At 67.2% G+C, this 16,966-nt stretch overlaps 3 protein-coding genes across 5 annotated transcripts; 1 reads left to right on the top strand and 2 right to left on the bottom strand.

Moving 5' to 3' along the window:
- Nucleotides 1-31: 31 nt before the first annotated feature.
- On the top strand, nt 32-6,344 carry LOC127464269 (fermitin family homolog 3-like). Of its 3 annotated transcripts, none has more exons than XM_051774523.1 (14): nt 32-523; nt 1,255-1,488; nt 1,766-1,900; nt 1,995-2,127; nt 2,431-2,533; nt 2,750-2,821; nt 3,115-3,240; nt 3,522-3,571; nt 3,696-3,814; nt 4,310-4,416; nt 4,857-5,072; nt 5,180-5,304; nt 5,440-5,581; nt 5,656-6,344. In XM_051774523.1, the coding sequence occupies exons 1-14, from the start codon at nt 88-90 to the stop codon at nt 5,827-5,829; spliced, it is 2,172 nt and encodes a 723-aa protein (XP_051630483.1). In that variant the 5' UTR covers nt 32-87; the 3' UTR covers nt 5,830-6,344. The 3 variants fall into 3 exon arrangements, with proteins under 3 accessions (XP_051630483.1, XP_051630482.1, XP_051630484.1); XM_051774522.1 differs by having other exon boundaries at nt 2,714-2,821; XM_051774524.1 differs by lacking the exon at nt 1,766-1,900 and having other exon boundaries at nt 2,714-2,821.
- A 58-nt stretch (nt 6,345-6,402) lies between these two features.
- On the bottom strand, nt 6,403-12,039 carry STIP1 (stress induced phosphoprotein 1). The gene is given in 15 exon segments (XM_051774525.1): nt 6,403-6,618; nt 6,956-7,128; nt 7,526-7,629; nt 7,812-7,848; nt 7,992-8,116; nt 8,207-8,303; nt 8,378-8,498; nt 8,578-8,680; nt 8,762-8,888; nt 9,463-9,514; nt 9,516-9,626; nt 10,128-10,269; nt 10,568-10,709; nt 10,948-11,157; nt 11,921-12,039. Coding segments are annotated over 15 exon segments (1,707 nt in total). The 5' UTR covers nt 12,011-12,039; the 3' UTR covers nt 6,403-6,545.
- Nucleotides 12,040-12,608: 569 nt separating this feature from the next.
- LOC127464277 (leucine-rich repeat transmembrane protein FLRT1-like) lies at nt 12,609-16,692 on the bottom strand. The gene is made up of 3 exons (XM_051774529.1): nt 16,496-16,692; nt 15,437-15,551; nt 12,609-15,090 (listed from the first exon to the last, which is right to left on the bottom strand). Exon 3 carries the CDS (start codon nt 15,072-15,074, stop codon nt 12,609-12,611), a length of 2,466 nt encoding a protein of 821 aa, XP_051630489.1. The 5' UTR covers nt 15,075-15,090; nt 15,437-15,551; nt 16,496-16,692.
- Nucleotides 16,693-16,966: the final 274 nt, after the last annotated feature.

The raw sequence follows: 16,966 nt of genomic DNA, 5'->3' as shown, positions 1-16,966 counted from the left end.
CTCCCAGGTCCTGTCCCAGTTAGTGGGATAGTAGAGGGATGGGGTGTGGGGGGATAGGACAGGGATATCCCCAGATGAGAGACCCCAATGTCCTCGCCCTGTGGCCCTGGTGGGTGTCATGGTAGGGGGGGGACAGCCCAACGTCTGGACCCTGTGGCTCCTCCCCACCATGACTTCCTCTGCGGTGGGTGGCAGTGGTGTGAACCCGGGTGTCCAGGGTGCCGTGGAGAAGGAAGTGGGATGGGACGTGGGGCGGGACGTGGGCCAGGAACATTCTGGACGCCATTGGGAAGGGACGGAGTGATGGCAGGGCTGAAGACGGCGAGTGGGGAGGACATTGATGGCTCCTTCGAGCTGCAGGTGGAGGTGGAGGAGGGAGGTGCCATGGGGCAGGGAGATGCCACAGGGCAGGGAGATGCTGTGGGGCAGCCCAGCCCCCCAGCAGATCTCCGCATCCTTGCCCTCCGTGTCACCGGGGACCTGCACATTGGTGGCCTCATGCGCCTCATCGTGGAGACCATTGGTGAGTGACCTGTAGCCCTGACCTCTGGCTAGACCCACAGCTGGGATCCACAGCCCTGACCCCCAGTTGTGCCCCACAGTGGCAGGAGGCTGGACCCTGGTGTCCAGGCCCCCCAGCTCCAGGCCCCATAGGAAAGGGTTGTAGGGGCATCCAGCCCCCCCGAAGTGCCATGTGGTTGAGAGAGGATGTTGGGGGAGGATCCAGCCTGGGGATACTGAGCCCTTATCGAGGGGTCCCAGCGTCCCCCTACTTCCCAGTTCCCCTCCCCAGGTCCTCCCTGGCCAGGGCGATAAGGGACCCATGGGCTATAAATAGCTCCAAGGGTGGTTCCCCCCCTGGGACCTCCTGAGCCCCCCCGATGTGGTTTGGGGGTACAGTGGGACCCCTATAGACCTCATAGCACCCCACAACTCCCCCATAACCCCTACTTAGTAACCCCTAACCCCACGCCAGTTCCTCAGCCTCCTATAGCATCCCCATAGCCCCCCATAGCTCCCAACAGCCTCTGACAGCCCCCATTAGAGCCCTACATACCCCCCATTGCCCCATTACAGGCCCCCTGTAGCCCCTCCGATGTGGTTTGGGGGTACAGCAGGACCTCCCATAGCCCCCTTTAGCACCCTCTAACCCTCCTCCAGTCCCTCACGGCCATCCCCCTGCCATGGCCCCCCACCGCCCCCTCCCAGCCCTATAATACCCCCCACAGCCTCCCCTGACGCCCTTTCCTCCAGGGGAGGCCCGGGACTGGTCGGACCACGCGCTGTGGTGGGTGCAGCAGCGGCGGTGGCTGCTGCCCCCCGGGCCCCCCCTGGACGCGCTGGGTGTCGGGGGGGGCTCCCGGCTCCGCTTTGTCCCCCGGCACCGCCCGCTGCGGCTGCGGCTCCCGGGCGGGCACGTCCTGCGGCTGCACCTCAACTTCGCCAGGACCCCCGGCCGGGGGGTGGCACGGGTCTGCAGTCTGCTCGGTGTGTCGAGGGGTTCCGGGGGCGCTGGGGAGGGGCTGGGGGGAAACTGCGGGGGTCATTGGAGGGGTTTGAAGGGTGATTAGGGGGTCTGGGAGGGCCAGAGTGGTCTGGGCAACGATGGAGTGGAGTTGGGGGGGATGAAGGGGTCTGGGGGGTCCCGGGGGAATCTCAGGGGGGAACTGAGGCGTGCCGAGACGTCTCGGGGAGTCCCGGAGGGCACTGGGGGGTCCCGGGAAGGTGCCGGGGGTCCCACTGTGCGCGGGGCGGGGGGTCGCAGGGATCCGAAACCCCGAGGAACTTTCGCTGCTGCGTCCGGAGGAAGAGGGGGGAGGGGAGGGGCGGGGGCGGAAGGGCCGCGCCCCCGCCCAGGCCCCCCCCGACCTGGACCTGACGCACCTGCGGCCAAGGGCAGGTGAGCGGAGGGGGGGGAGCGGTGGGAGGCCGGGGGGGCCGGATCCCCCCGTGTCCTTCCCACCCTCCCCGACCTCCTGTCCCCCCCCACCCAGATGAGGCCCCTCCCCCTGCGCTGCCCCCCGAGCAGCTCCGGGTTCTGGTGACCCCCCGGGGGGGGAGGGACCCCCCGACCTTCCCCCGGACCAGGCGCGGGAACCTCCTGCGGCGCGCGCAGCTGCACGCGCGGTGAGGGGCGGGGCCGCGGGGGTGGGGCCTGGTGGGCGGGATTCGGTGGTTGGGGAGGGGTTAGACGTGTGGGCGGGGCTTACAGGCGGGGGCGGGGCGGGATTTGGGTTGTTGGGTGGGGCGGGGGGCGAGGCTTAGGGTGGGTGAGGGGCGGGCCAGGACTTGGTGGGGTGGGGTTTGCTCGGGTGTGGTTGGGCGGGGTTTGTGGGCGGGGATGAGGGTTATGGGCGGTGCTCGGGCGGGGTTTGTGGGCGGGATCGAGCGCGCAGGACCCCCCCAACCACGCCCCCCCTTTCCCCGCAGGTGGCTGGACGCCTCGCGGTCCCTGATGGGACAGGACGTGGTGGACGACGAGGAGCTGCTGCTGCGCTTCAAGTACCCCTGTGCCATGGGGCTGGACCCCCAGGTACCCTCAAATCCACCCTGGTGACCCCTAACCCCCCCCAGGGACCCCCAACCCTCCCATGTCACTTCCCAAACGCCCCTCAGGAGGGGGTTAGGGAGTCCCTGCTGGGGTTTTGGGGGTCCCTGGGGGTTAAAACCCCCCTGGGTGCCCCCCCGTACCCCAACACTGTGATGCCCCCAGGAGGGCGGGCTGCGCATTGCGCTGCTGCATGAGCAGGCACGCGGGGCCCTCCTGGCCGAGGAGATCGACTGTACCGAGGAGGAGATGCTGCTCTTTGCTGCCCTCCAGGTACCCCAGAACATCCCTGGACAATCTGGCACCCCACCGAACCCATCCCCTGATCCTCTGCGACCCTCCTCAAAACCCCTGTACCCCAAAACCCACCCCAGATTCCTTGGGAGCCCCTGGGACCCCCAAGAACCCTCCAGACTCACCCAAACCTTCCTGGACATCCCTGAGCCCCAAACACCTCTGGACCCCTCAGTCTCCCCTTGACTTCTCTGAGACCCCCCTTAATTCTCCTGACCCCTCTGTGACCCCTCAAATTCTCCTGACCCCCCATGACCCTCTCCAACCCCCAGTACCAGATAGATGGGGCAGAGGGGGGTGATGGGGACCCCAAGGGCTCCCTCGAGCCCCAGGACCTGGACACAGCCCTGGACAAACTGGAGCTGAGCCTGGAGGGGCAAAGGACCACCATCCTGCCAGTGAGACTGGGGGCACTGGGGGGCACTGGGAGGTACTGGGGGGTGTTTGGGGAGGACCCAGGGGCACTGGGAGGGACTGGGAGGACTGGGAAACATTGGGATGGATATGGAAGGCCCTGAGGAGCACTGGGTGGTACTGAGGGCCTCCTCTGGCCACGCTGGGAGGACTGGGGGGCACTGCTGGGGGGGGAGGGGTAAGAACTGGTGGGGGCTGGGGTGGGGGGCACCGGGGGAGGCACTGGGAGTCAATGGGGATTACCGAGGTCTGGGGGAGTCCCCAGGAGGAGCTTGGAGCTGCCCCTGAGCTGGTGGAGGAGCTGGAGATCTACAGGTACCCCCACAACCCCCAAACCCCTCTCCTGACCCCAAAATTGGGGTTCCCCCAGGCCCTTCTCCTGGCCATTCTGGGGGTCACTCTTGAACCCCTGCAACCTCCAAACTCGGGGTATCCCCAGGTCCTCCCGCTGGCCGTTCTGGGGTTCCAGACCTGCCCGGGCTGTGCTCTCGGGGTCATCACTGTCACTCTGGAGCCTCCCGAGATCGGGGGGGCCCCCACAGCAGCTCAACCTCCGCGGTGAGACCTCAAACCCCCCCCGGGCCCCCAGACTCCCTCTGGCACTCACAAATCACCCTGGGACCTTCCCACAAGAACCTCCCCCCCAGACCCCCAAATCCCCTGGGACCTCCCCATTCCCCCCATATGGGCCTCCTAAGACTCCCCTGGGACCACTGGGGCCACCCCCCAGGACTCCCAGGTTCCCCCCAGACCCTCATGAGACAAGGCCAACTCCCCTCCTTGGTTCCCCCAGGGGCCTGAAATACCCCCTCAAGAACCCCCCATCTCCCTCTGGGACCCCACCAGGGCTCACAAATTCTCCCCCAGACACTCCTGGGACACCCCCAGTTCCCTCCTGAGTTGCCAACATTCCCTTTGGAAACACCTCCATCTCCTCCAAGGACCCCTCTGGGCCCCCCTTAGAGTCCTAAAGCCTCCCCAGACCCCTCTAGGATGCCCTGAACTCCCCTCCTGGGCTGCACCCAGGCCTGCCTGACCCCCCCATCTCCCCAGGCTGTGAGGTGACCCCTGACATGGATTTGGGGGCGCAGAAGTTTTACATCAAACTGCGGGTGCCGACACCAGAGGGGATGAGCGAGACCCTCCTGCGCTGCCGTGATGTGGGTGGGAGGGCAGGATGGGGAGGGGCACTGAGGGCTCTGAGAGACCACAGGGACTATGGGAGGGCCCCACTGGGAAACGGGAGGAACGGGACGTGGGAGTTCAGGGAGTCCTGGAGTGTTTGAGGGCAGTTGGGGGGGGGTCTCATGGTGATTTGAGGGTCCTTGGGGGCTCGGGGGGGGGGAGGGTTAGAGGAGTCCTGGGGTTTTGGGGGGGGGGTGTCTCAGAGGGGCTCTTGGGGGGGGGTATGAAGTCTCAGGGTTTTTTTTGCATTCTCAGGGGTTTTGATGGGTCCCAAGGGGGTTTGGGGGTCCTGGAGGGCTCAAGGGGTCCCGGGAGAGTTCTGGGGGGTTTGAGGGAGTTCGAGGGGTCCTGGGGGAGTTCTGCAGGGGTCTTTGAGGAGTCTGAGAGAGCTGGTGTGATACTTCCACCCCCCCAGGCCCCCCAGTATGCCCGTTGGGTCGCCGGGTGCCGCTTGGCCTCGCGTGGGGGGTCCCTGTTGGCCACATCGCTCGGGGCGGAGGCTCAGGGGGTCCTGGGGGTCCAGCCAGGGAGGGAAGACCCCACTGTGCCTCCCTGGGCCCTCTCACGCCCACCCCCAGATCCACAGCAGCTGTTGCCCCCCCGCTTCCAGCGCAAGTTCAAGGCCAAGCAGGTACTGGGCCCTCCCATCCTTGTACAGCCGGCTGCTGTTCCCCCAGTCCCTGGGGTGCCCCCAGTCCCCCCCCACTCTCCCCTCCCTCACAATGCCCCCCCCCTCAGCTCACCCCGCGGCTGCTGGAGGTTCTGCACCGTGTGGGGACACTGACCCCAGGCCAGGCCCGGCTGCGCTTCGTGGAGGCCTGGAGGGCCCTGCCAGGGTTCGGGCTGGGGCACTTCGTGGTGAGGTACTGGGGGCACTGGGAGGGAGGGCTGCCACACTTTGAGGTGCCGTACACTGGGAGCACTGCTCAGGGCCGGGCCAGCACTGGGGAGGTCCCCAGAGTTCCAGGGGTCCCATGTGTTTTGGGGGGGTCTCACAGGTTCCAGGGTGCCAGGCGTGATGAGATTTTGGCTGTGGGCCCCTCACAGCTGCTCCGGATCGATCCTGGCTCTGGCGCCGTCACCCGCAGCTGGAGGCACAGCGACCTGCGCCAGTGGGACATCAACTGGGACAGCCAGCAGGTACTGAGGACTGGAGAGGAGCGGGAAGCACTGGAAGTGGACTGGCTCTCACCCCCATCCCCTTTTTCCCCCAGGTGCGGCTGTGGCTGACTGGGGACGTGACGCTGGGGCTGCGGGTGCTCTCGGCAGCCCCCCGGGTGCTGCACCAGTTCCTGGGGGGGTATCTGGTACTAGGGGGGCAGCGGCCAGGGCAGCCCCCAGACCCTGATGTGCTGAGGCGCCTGATGGAAGGGGGGGATGACCCCTGACGCCCCCAAGCCCCATGCAAGAGTGGCCTCATGCAAATGCCCCCACCCCACTGTTGGCACCAGCCTCAACTCCCCCAGTCCCTGTTCCTCCCACAGCACTTGTGCACCCTCCCTCCCTCCTCCTGCTGTGCAAGGCACTTGTGCAAGGCTTGTGCAACACCGGTGTGATGGAGCTGAAGTGCTTACTGTGCTCAACAGAATGGTGGTGGCTGTTGGGCCTCGCAGGCAAGGGGGTCACAGTCTGTCCTCGTGGCAGGGGCTCTCACTGTCCTTGTGCAAAAGGTTTGGACACCCCAGTCCTCATGGAAGAGGGTCACAAACCATCCTCGTGTGACAAGGCCACAACTCTGTCCTCATATGAGGGGTCTGGACCCCCACAATCCTCAGGGGCTCTCATCTCACTGCCCCTGTGCAGTGGGATCCCACTGCCCCTCCTGGACTCCCTGGACCCCCAAATCACCCCAGGGCACCAACTCTCCTCCTGGGCTCCCCCCCTGGTTTCCCCACTCATTTTCCCACCCTTCAGGAGACCCTCAGCCCCCTCCCCTCCTCCCCAGCCCCCCAAGGCTGGGCCACTGCTCCGCTCTTTATTTGGGGTCACAGCACCCCAGAACCAACACAGGATGGAGGGAGGGAGGGGCAGCACCCCCTGCCTCCCCTGGGGGGTCGAGGTGTACCCGGGGGGGGTCCCAGAGGGGTCCCCGGGATTTGGGGGGTCACCGGATGGCAATGAGCCCCACATCCATTAGCTTCTGGATCTTCTGGGCGATGAGAGGGTTCTTGAGGTGCCTGGGGGGAAAGCAGGGAATCAGCATGGGCACAGGGGGGACCCAAGGATGGCCGGGGTTGCCTGGGACCCCCCTTGGAACACCCCTCCACATCTTGGGGACACCCACTGACACACCTGGGGACGTGCTAGGCAACCCTGGGCAACCTCATGGAGACTCAGTGAGCTGTGAGAGATGGGCAATGACACCCCATCAGACCTTGGGGACCTCCAGGTTGACCTCAGAGAGAGTTGGGGACCCCCCCCCACAGCTGCAGAGGGCTTGGTGTGGCTCCTTCAAGGCTCAGTGAACACCATAGGGTGGCTGCTAACATCCCAGAAAATTCCCCCAGGACTCACTCGCTGAGGGCCTGGGGGTCCTTCTGCATCTGCTCGAGGATGAGGCGCATGGCCGGGTCCCCCATGATCTGCTGCACCTCGGGGTCGGCGAGTGCCCGGCGCCGCAGCTCCTCGGGGGGCTCTGAGCGCTGCTGCTGCGCCCGCAGGCACCGCCGCTGCCCCTCTGCCGCCTCCTGGGGGACACACGGGGCATCGTGGCGGGTCACGGGGGTGCTGTAACCCCAGGCAGCGCTGCCGCCACCTCCTGGGGGCAGGGTGGGGGGCACAGAGATCAGGGGGGTTGGTTCACAGGGGATGCTCTAACCCCAGGCAGTGCCACTGCCCCTCCACTGCCTCCTGAGGGTGACAGGGATCACAGAGGGGCACACGCGGGGGGTCACAGGGGGCTGCAGCCCCGGGTAGTGCCACTGCCACTGTGCTGCCTCCTGGGGATTACAGGGGGCTGGGAGGCCACGGGAGTCACAAATTGCTGTATTCTCAGGTCCCGCAGTGCCACTGGGGGGCCCGGGTAAGCAGGGGCTCAGGGGTGGTCACAGGGGTCAGCAGGGGCTCAGGGGGTTGCGGGCTCACCTTGCAAGTGGGGTCGAGGTCCAGGGCACGCTGATAAACCTCCATGGCCTTGGTGTAGTCACGCATGGCCTCGAGCGCCGCCGCCTTCCGCGTGTAGCCCTTGACTGGGTGGGGGCGATGCACACAGGTACAGGTGAGGGGAAAATGTGGGTACAGGTGAGGGGTGGACACAGACACAGGTGAAGGAAGGAGAAAGGAGTACAGGTACAGGTAGAGATGGCTGAAGGCAAAGCAATGAAAGGGCAGGGCCTAGCCCCTCCAGTGCCCCCCTGCATTCCCCACTCACTGAAGGTGGGCTCCAGGCGAATGCACTCCTCACAGTCCTGTGGGAAAAAGCAGATTCAGAGGCATCTCAAAAGCCCCAAACTGACCCCTATACCCTCAGACCAGCCCCAGGTCCCCTCCTACCCCCCAAGCCAGCCTCCAGCCCCTCAATTCAGCCCCCGCCGCATCCCCAGCCCTGTACCTTGAGGGCGAGGGGGAACTCGAGCAGTTTGGTGTAGCAGGCGGCACGGTTGCTGTAGAGCCGGGCCTCATTCGGGTTGCGTCGGATTGCCTCGCTGTAGTGCCGCATGGCCTGGGGGTAATCCCCTAAAACGGGACATCCCCCCCGCCTGCTGTCAGGGGGTGCCCCCCAGATGCAGGGCAGGGCCCCCCCAGCCCACCACAGTGCCCCCCCACCTCGCTGGAAGCACTCGTTGCCCTTGTTCTTTTCCTCCAGCGCCAGGTCGGGGTCAATGTAGGCCAAGCGCTCCTGCTCCTTCAGGATCTTCTCAGCCTGTGGCAGCAATTAGGGGGTTCGGGGGGGCCCCAGGAGGGCTGCCCTCCCTCCCTCCACACCCCCTACGTCACCTGCTGACACTTCTTGAGCACATCGGGCGTGCGGTGCTCAGCCAGGGACTTGTTGTAGAAGTGGATGGCATCCTTGTACCGCTCCTCGCGCAGGTAGGAATTCCCGATCCGTGCGTACGCCCTGGGGAAAATGGGGGGTCGGGGGGGCGATTTGGGGGGAACCAGAGAGGATACCCCTGGTCCCAAACCTCCCAACTCACTTGGCAATCTGCCGGTAATCCTCCCGGTTCTCCCGTCCCAGCTCGATGGCGCGTTCGCACAGTGCCCGGCACCGCTCGTAGTCACCCGTCTCAAAGTACACGGCTGTGTTTAAGGGCAAGTTTGGGGGTTCAGGGAGGTTTTGGGGTTTGGGAGGTGCTCAGGGGGGATTGAGGGATCACGCACCCGCCTGGTTGGTGACGTAGGTCATATTGGTGGGGTCTAGCTGCTCGGCTCGGGTGTAGTGTTCCAGCGCTGCTGGGAACTCCTTCCGCTTGTAGGCGGCATTGCCCAGCTCCTTCTCCCGCTGTGCCTGATGGAGGGGGGGTCACCCTAAAACTGGCTAGGACCCCCCAAACCCTAAAAGCTGCTGCCCAGACCTCCAAAACCTGGCCAGCTCCTGCTCTCGCTGAGCCTGGGCGGGGTGTCGCCCCAAAACTGGCTGTGACCCCCTCCCGAACCCCAAAACCCGCTCACCCGTCACCCAGCTTCTTCTCCTGCTGTCCCTGATGGGGTAGATCATGTCAAAACTGGCTTGGACCCCTCCAAAGGTTGGCCAGCCCCTCTATCATCCCGCTGCTTCCCCTGCTGCATCTTCTACAGGGAGATCACCCCAAAACTGGCAGGAAGCTCTCATCCCCAAACTTGGTTGAGACCCTCCCTGAATCCCAACTCTTCCCCCAGCACCACAAAACCTGCTCCTAAATCCCCTAACCCTAACCCCAGCACCCACAAACCTGCCTTACAGCCCCCCTGAACTCTAATCAGCTGCCCCAAACCTGCCTACCCGCCTTGTCTATCATGCTGCTCTTTAGGTGTGCAGGGGGGTTGTGTGTCCTCAAAACACCTCCCTCCCCTCCTTACAGGTTTTGGGAACACCCCCTCACCTCCTGCTTGTTCTGGGGGAGCTCCTGGGGTGGTGGGGGCTGGGCAGGGGGTGGGGGGGGGCGGGGGTGGAGGGGAGGGGGCCTCCTCTTCCTCCTCGGCCCCGCTCAGCTCCACCCCCAGCAGCACACTCAGCGTCGTCATCACCCGGGGGTCCTGCAGCTTCCTGGCGGGAGGGGCAGGGGTGCGTGGGAAAGTGCCCCAAAATCCACATCCCGATATCCACCGGGGGGGCTGCATCCCGAAATCCGCACCCCGACATCCCCCAAGGGGGCTGCACCCCAAAATCTGCACCCTGGCCCCCACCCTGGGGGTCCTGCACCTTCTGGGGGGGCAGGGGAACATTGAAGGGGGCGTCCAGAAATCCACACCCCGACACACCGTGGGGGGGCAGCACCCCAAAACCTGCACCCTGACCCCCACCCAGGGGCCCTGCTGCTTCCCTGAGCTCCCCAAAATCAGCTAACACCCCCCAGTCTCCCAAATTCAGCCCTACATGCCCTCCCAGTCCTACCCCAAAGCCACCCCAAACCCCTTCCTAGCCCCCCCCAGTCCTCCAGAGCCCCCTCCCAGCCCACCCTGGCCCCGCAAGGCCCATTCCCAGCCCACCCAGGCCCCCCGAGGCCCATTCCCAGCCCCCCAGGGCCCCCTGAGGCCCAGCACTGACGCCCCGAGCTGCCCCGGGTCGCTGCGCAGCGTCTCCAGCAGTCGCCGGTACTCGGGGTCCCCCAGCAGCGCCCGCGTCCGGGGGTCCCCCTCAAGTCGTGCCAGCAGGTCAGGAGCACTGAAGGGGTTCAGCAGTTTCCGCTCTGAAATTAGGTCAAGGACCTTTGCAGGGACTCCAAATAACCTTCCTAGGACCCTCAGTCCCATTCTGAGAACCCCAAAAACTCCCCACATCCCCTCCCAGGGACCCCAAACCCCTCAGAGCCACCCAAAGCCTATCACAGGGACCCCCAAACCTGCTCTGGGACCTGCAAGCAGCCTCCCCAGCCACTCCTCCACTCCCTGCAACCCCTCCAACCCCGTGTCAGCCCACCCCTTCCCAGGCCCAGACCCCCCAACCCCTCTCAGGCCACCCTCAGAGCCCCGCTGAGGCCCCCGTACCTGCCAGCCGTGTCTCCACCCCGCGCAGGCCCTGCAGCAGCTGCTCATTCCCGGGGTCCCGTGCCAGCCCCTCCTCATATGTGGCCTTGGCCTCCTCCAGGCGCTGCAGGAACTCCAGTGCTGCTGCCTTCCGTGAGTACCCCTGGAAAGGGGAGCAAAGAGGGACCCCGGGGTCAGACCTCCCCCCCTGGAAAAGGGGAGCAAAGGGGGACCCTTGGGTCAGACCCCCCAGGGGAACCCTGACCCCTGCCACAGTGGAGACCCTTATGCCCCACCATCAACGACTGCCCTTGGGGGACAGGCAGGGGTGACCCCTATGGTCAGACCCCCTGGGGCCCCCCAGGGTCAGAGCTCCCAGGGTCCCCCCAGCACCCCCCCACCTTGGCCCAGTCAGGGCGCAGCTCCAGCGTGCGGCAGGCGTCGGCCAGGGCACGGGTGTAGTCCCCGAGCCGCGCGTAGGCGGCCGAGCGGTTGCTGAACAGGACGTGGTTGTTGGGGTCCCGCGCGATGGCGGCCGAGTAGTGCCCCACGGCTGCCCCCACGTCCCCCGCCGCCAGCGCCCGGTTTCCCCGCTCCTTCAGCTCCTGAGCCTGCGGGACACGAAGGGAAGGCACGGACCGCGGGGAACGGGAGAGTGCGAGGAAGAGGAGAAGGGAGACGAGGAAGGAGAAGGGAAGGGCGCAAGGAAGAATATGAAAGGGACGAGGAGGAAGAAAAGGAGGGTAGAGGGGCAGGCAAGAGAAAAGCAAAGGGAGCAGCAAGGTGCGAGAAAGACAAGGAGGATGAAGGGGTGAGAGAGGAGAAGAGGAACGAGGAGGAAGAAAAGCAAGAGAACCAAGAAGGGACGAGGAAGAAGAGGGGCGTGAGGAAGGTGGAAAAATGAAGGAAATTAAAGGACAGATGGAGAGGGAGGAAGAAAAACAGAAGAACGTGAAGATGGAGCCGGGGCCCCGGCCCCCCAAACAACGGGACACCACCCTCCAGCCCCTCCCCGCCTCCTCAAGGACCCCGAAACCCCCCGGAAACTCCCTTTGCCCTCAGCTCCCCCTAGGCCCCGCTCGCCACCCTCCCGGGACACCTCAAGGACCCCCAGACAGCGTGAAACCGCTCCGAGCCCCTGAGGGCTCCCCGATCCCTCTCGGAGCGCCCCGACCCCGGTCGGGGCCTTCAATCCCCTCAGGGACCCCCAGGGACCCCCGGCCCTCCCCAGGGTCCCCCGGCTCTCCTCAGGCCCCCTCCCCAGGATCCCCCAGACCCAGACCCAACCCTGGGACCCCCTGGCACGCCCCGCAGGTTCCTCCGCCTGCCTCTGGGACTCCCAGGACCCTCCAGACCCTCTCGTCCCCCCCAAACCTCCTCCATGGCCGCAACTCTTCTCGCGCCGCTCCCGCGCCGCCCTCTGGAAGCTGCTAGAAACCCTCGGCCCCACCCCTCGCGCCCCATTGGCCGTCGGTCCCGCCCGCCCGCCCCCGCGCGCGCTCCAATTGGCCGCCCCCCGCGCTTCCGCCTTCCCATTGACCACCGGGAGAAATGGTGCCCGCCCCCCTCCGGACCCGCCCCCGCCGGAAGCCTGCAGCGGTTTCCGCCCTCTCCCGCTCCCATTGGCCGCGGCGCCCAGCGCCGAATGCCCATTGGCTGCGCCCCGCGCTCCCTTCTGGAATTTTCCACTCTCCATTGGCTGCGAGTGACGCCTATCAGGGGGGAGGGTGTGGGTGGGTGGAGGCGGGAGTGCTCCCCCTGGCGGCGCGGAGGTCTGGCTGCCGAACGTGTCTCCTGGGGGGAGCGAGGGGCGGGGTTTGCACGGGGGCGGGGCTTGCACACGATTCCCACCCCCCCCCCCCGGAGGCCAAGGGGAGTCATGTGGGCGGAGGCAGGTGGTCCCTGGTGGTGGGAAGGGGGGTGTTGAGTGACACACGTGTGACCTTGACAGGACCCAGGCATGATCCCCCTCCCGTGACACAACCCCCCCCAGCCCTCGTGCAAGGCCTCATACCCCCCCCCAAACTCCCCATTGCTCGTCCTACCCCAGGGTGTCCCTGTGTCATCGCCACCTCATTACTCTCAGTGACCCCATATGACCATCCCCCAACCGTGCCCCTTCCTGCAAGACCCCTTGTGTGAATGCCCCCGGGTGACAGCTCCCCACCCCATCCCACGGGAAAGAGGCACTGGCAGGAAAAGGAGCCGCTGGGTTTATTTGGGGGTCAGGGTTCCCCTCGGCCCTTTTGGGTCGATTTTCCCTGATTTTGGTCCTTTTTCCCCAAATCCAACAGCAGGGGCAGGGGGAGGGGTGAAGGCACCTCGCGGGGGGAAGGGAGGGGGCACAGACCCGGGGGGGGGGCAGCAGGGAACCACCCTGACCCCGAGTCCCATCTGCCTTCACCCCCCAGGCTCTGTCCAGGCCTGGGGTCCTCCTGGAGGTCCTGGAGGGATCGAGGCTGTCAGGTCCGTCCCTCTCCCCAATCCTGTTCCTGCACCAAATCTGCCGTTTTTCCCCCAAAAAAGCCGCGGTGCCGAAAAAACACCTTAAAAAAGCCAAAATGCCCCAAAAGGGAAGTGGGGGAGGTACAGGGCGACCCCTCTCCTCAACTCCCCGGCGGGTTCCCCCAAATGTCCTCAGAGCAGGGGCAAGCGGCCACAGCCCCAGAGGGGTCCCCAACACGTGGGGTTTCCCAGGAAGAGGGACTCCCCCATCAGGACCCCCCATCCCCTTCACCACCGCCATGGGGCACCTGCCCCCCCCGGTACCCCCGAGCGCTGGGGAGGGGCAGCGGGGGCGGCGGAGGGGGGTACACGGTGCGTATTCCGCCCTCATCGGGGGGCCGCAGGGGCCGCAGTGGCAGCCGCCCCGCTCTGCTGATTTTAGGGGGTGGGGGGGGGCGCCCCTCCTCGTCCCCCCCGCCTCCTCCTCCTCCTCCACCACCCTCCCAGCACCCCCAGGATCACCCCGGCAGCCGCCGCTGCCGACGCCCCCAGAGCCGCGGCCGGGGGGGAGCGCGGTGGGGGTGTCCCCGGCTGGTGCACCGGGAGAACCGGGAGGGGAGTCCCCGGCCCCAGCGCGGGCCTGTGTGCAGAGTGGGGGAGCGGCGGGGGGCTCAAGGGCCGCGAGGCACACGCGGTACGGGGCACGGGGCTGCAGCGCCCGCACCACATACTCTCCCCGCTCCCCCCGCACCAGTGTCTCAGTTACGGCCCCCCCTCCGGGCCGCAGCCAGCTCAGCCGCAGGGATGCGCCGGGGGGAGCCGGTGGCCACCGCACCCGCAGGGCCCCCCCCGGCGCCGCCTGCACCCACAGCCCTGGCGTGGCCGCAGCCCCTGGCGAGGCGGCCATGGCGCCATTTGAAGCCGCTGGGGACACGGCTGCGATGCCGGGGGAAGCCCCCCCGGCCCCTGCGGCGGGGGTGTCGCAGGCGTCCATCTCCCCCTGCAGCTCGCCCACCGGCAGCCCCCGCAGCCGCGCGGGTGCCTGGCACAGCAGCCCGCGCACCTCGAGGCGTGGCGGCGCACGCCGGCGCAGCCAGTCCCGCAGCCAGGCCAGGTTGCAGCCACAGAACCAGGGGTTGTTGCGCAGCCCCAGGTGGCTCAGGCTGCCCAGGTCATCAAAGAGCCCCCGTGGCAGCGTCGTCAGGTTGTTGTCTGACAGGTCCAGTCGCTCCAGTGCCCTCATCCGTGCCAGTGCACCGGCTGGCACGTGGCTGATGGCGTTGGCGGCCAGCGAGAGCCGGCGCAGTCGCGCACGGGGCAAGTTGGCCGGCGGGGCCGCGAGTGCATTGCGGCCCAGCGAGAGCTCGCTCAGGTTGCCCAGGCGGCTGAAGGTGTCGTCGGCCATGCGCTGGTTGGCCAGCAGGTTCCCGTCCAGCACCAGGCGCCGCAGCGCCGGCAGCCCCTCGAAGGCGCGCAGCGGGATGGTGTGGATGCGGTTGTCGTCCAGGCGCAGCTCCTCCAGCGCCGGTGGCAGCCCGGCCGGCACGCTGCTCAGGTGGTTGCGTGAGAGGAAGAGGAGACGCAGGCGACGGTTCTCAGCGAAGGCGTCCTCCTCGATGCCGGCTGCCGACACCGAGTTGTCATCCAGGTGTAGGCGCTCAAGCAGCGGTGCCCGCGCCAGCGCCCGCCGGCACAGCCCGCGCACGTTGTTCTCCTGCAGATGCAGCTCCCGCAGTGCCGGCGGCAGGTGTGCCGGCAGCTGCTCCAGCGCGTTGGCGTACAGGTAGAGCACGCGCAGGGCCGGCAGCCGGCCCAGCCGCGCTGGGATCCCCGCGTCACCGATCCGGTTGTTCTGCAGGAATAGGGTGGTGGCGCCGGGCGGGAGCCCCTCAGGCACGGCCGTCAGCCCCCGGTCGTTGCAGTAGACGCGGCCACCGGCGCAGCGGCACACGGCGGGACAGGCCGCAACAGCCGCGATGGCGACGAGGACGACAGCGGTGACAGCAGTCAGGCGCCGGGGCGGCCCTCCCAGCGGCGCCCAGGGCGGGGGAGGGAGGTGGAGGAGGGGGGAAGGGGGGGCCATGGGTGAGGGGGGGGTCCTGTGGGTTGGGGGGAGGTGTCAGGACAGTGGGATGGGGATGCACCCTGGAGGACCTGGGTGCTGTGACCCAGCCCCATGCTGATCCCATATATAGGGCAGGTGCCCCTGCCTCAGCACCCCTTTATCACAAGGGACCCAGAATGCCCACCCTGACCCCATAGAAAGGGCAGGGACACCCCTCTCTCCCATTATTGGGCACCTCCTCAACATTATAGTTTGCAGACCCCTTCAAGCCCATCCCCTTTAGGAGATTCCCCTGACCCCATATCCAGAGTAGGGACCCCCCAGGCCCCCACCGTCATAGGGGGGCCCAGGCATCCAGGTGTGGTGGGGTAGGGCCCTACCTGGGTCCACCTCGGTCCTCGTGCAACGGTTGTCCCCGTGCGATGGGTCCTCATGCGAGGTCAAGGCTACCGGTGCCAGTTCTCCATGGGCCCCCCCCCCCTGCCGGGGGGGCCGCTTTCAATGGGGAGGGAGTGTGAGCCAGGGGGGTCCTCATGTGACAGCCCCCCTCGTGCAAAACCTGCCAGGACCCAGGTGTCTGGGCCCCCCCTGGGTGCCAATTACCAGCGTTGCTAATGAACCCCCCCCTCATTAGCAGCATCTCGTTAGGGGACCCCCCCGGGACCCTCGTGCCCCAGGGTCCACCTTGCGTCAGCCGCACAAGGGGTCACGTGACCCGCCCCGCAGGAGGGGACCCAGGTGATGCCCCCCCACGAACACCCCTGTAAGCCCCAGATACCCTGGTCCTCCCTGGGGTCTGAGGGGGCTCAGGGGGATCCTGGGGGCCCTGTGGAGGTGGGGGGTCGCTCTCCTGAATGCCGGAGTCCTGCGCCCCGGGCTGAAGCATCCCTGGATACTGGGGGTGGGATGGGGGGTTTGGGGGTCTGAGGGTACTGGTGGGAGGCGCGGGGTCTCGTGGGGGGGATCAGGCCCGCGGATGCCTAGGTTCCTCTCCCACCCCCGCCCTGGATGGTCTCTTCCCTCGGCTGGAGCATCCCCGGCTACCGGGAGGGTTTTGGGGGGACTCCAGGGGAGCTGATGGGATTTGGGGAGGTTGGGGGGGTTCTCATGGCGGCGGGGGGTCATGCCTGGGTGTCCTCCCCTCTCCCGGACGCCTGGGCCCCTCCCCCTGGCTGGAGCATCCCTGGGAAGTCGGGGTGGGGGAGGGGGAATCGCGGTTTTGGGGGCTGGGGTGTTCGGAAGGGTTTTGGAGGGGGTGTCTCTGCGGGGGAGTGTCGCTCCGGGGGTCCAAGGGCGGAGACGGGCCCCACTCCGGCCGACCGGTCCTTCCCCTGGGCTGGAGCATCCGCGGGTACCGAGGCGGGTGGGGGTCGGGGGGTGTCGGGGGCGTTGGTTTTAGGGGGGTCCCGAGAGTGCGGTGGGGGTCAGGGAGCCCTTACCGGGTCGGTACCGGCGCGTGCGGGCCCGGCGGCGGCGGCGGCGGCGGCGGCTGCGGGCGTGGGAAGGCGGCGGCTGCGGGGGGGCCTGGGGGGGCCGGGCCGGACCCGCCCCCCCGGTGAGGGGGGACCCGGCGGGGCCTGAGGGAGGCCGGGCCGGGCCCACCCCCCAGTGCGGAGGGACCCGGGGCTGCGGGTGCGGGTGAACGTGGGCCGGGGGTAGAATTCGGGAGGCGGTGCGTTGGCCCATCCCCGCCTCGGTTCCTGGGAAGGAGGTGTGCGGGGGGGTGGGGGCATTCACACCGGGACCCTCCTCCCTCACACGAGGGGTCCACCGTTCCCCGCTGGTGCCTTCGGTAAGGGGGGAGGGGCGAATTTGGAGGCCCCTGGGGGGAGAGGGGTGTTTCTATGATGCTTTACAGCTGGGAGGTGGAGAGTCCTGCCACCAGGGCGGGCCAAGACCTAGCACACCCC

The sequence above is a fragment of the Manacus candei genome, unplaced genomic scaffold (assembly GCF_025592945.1).
Source record: "Manacus candei isolate 608988 ecotype Guabito, Panama unplaced genomic scaffold, ASM2559294v1 h1tg000205l, whole genome shotgun sequence".
Classification (NCBI taxonomy): domain Eukaryota; kingdom Metazoa; phylum Chordata; class Aves; order Passeriformes; family Pipridae; genus Manacus; species Manacus candei.
Note: the sequence above shows the minus strand (reverse complement) of the source record. Positions and strands in the feature narration are given on the sequence as shown.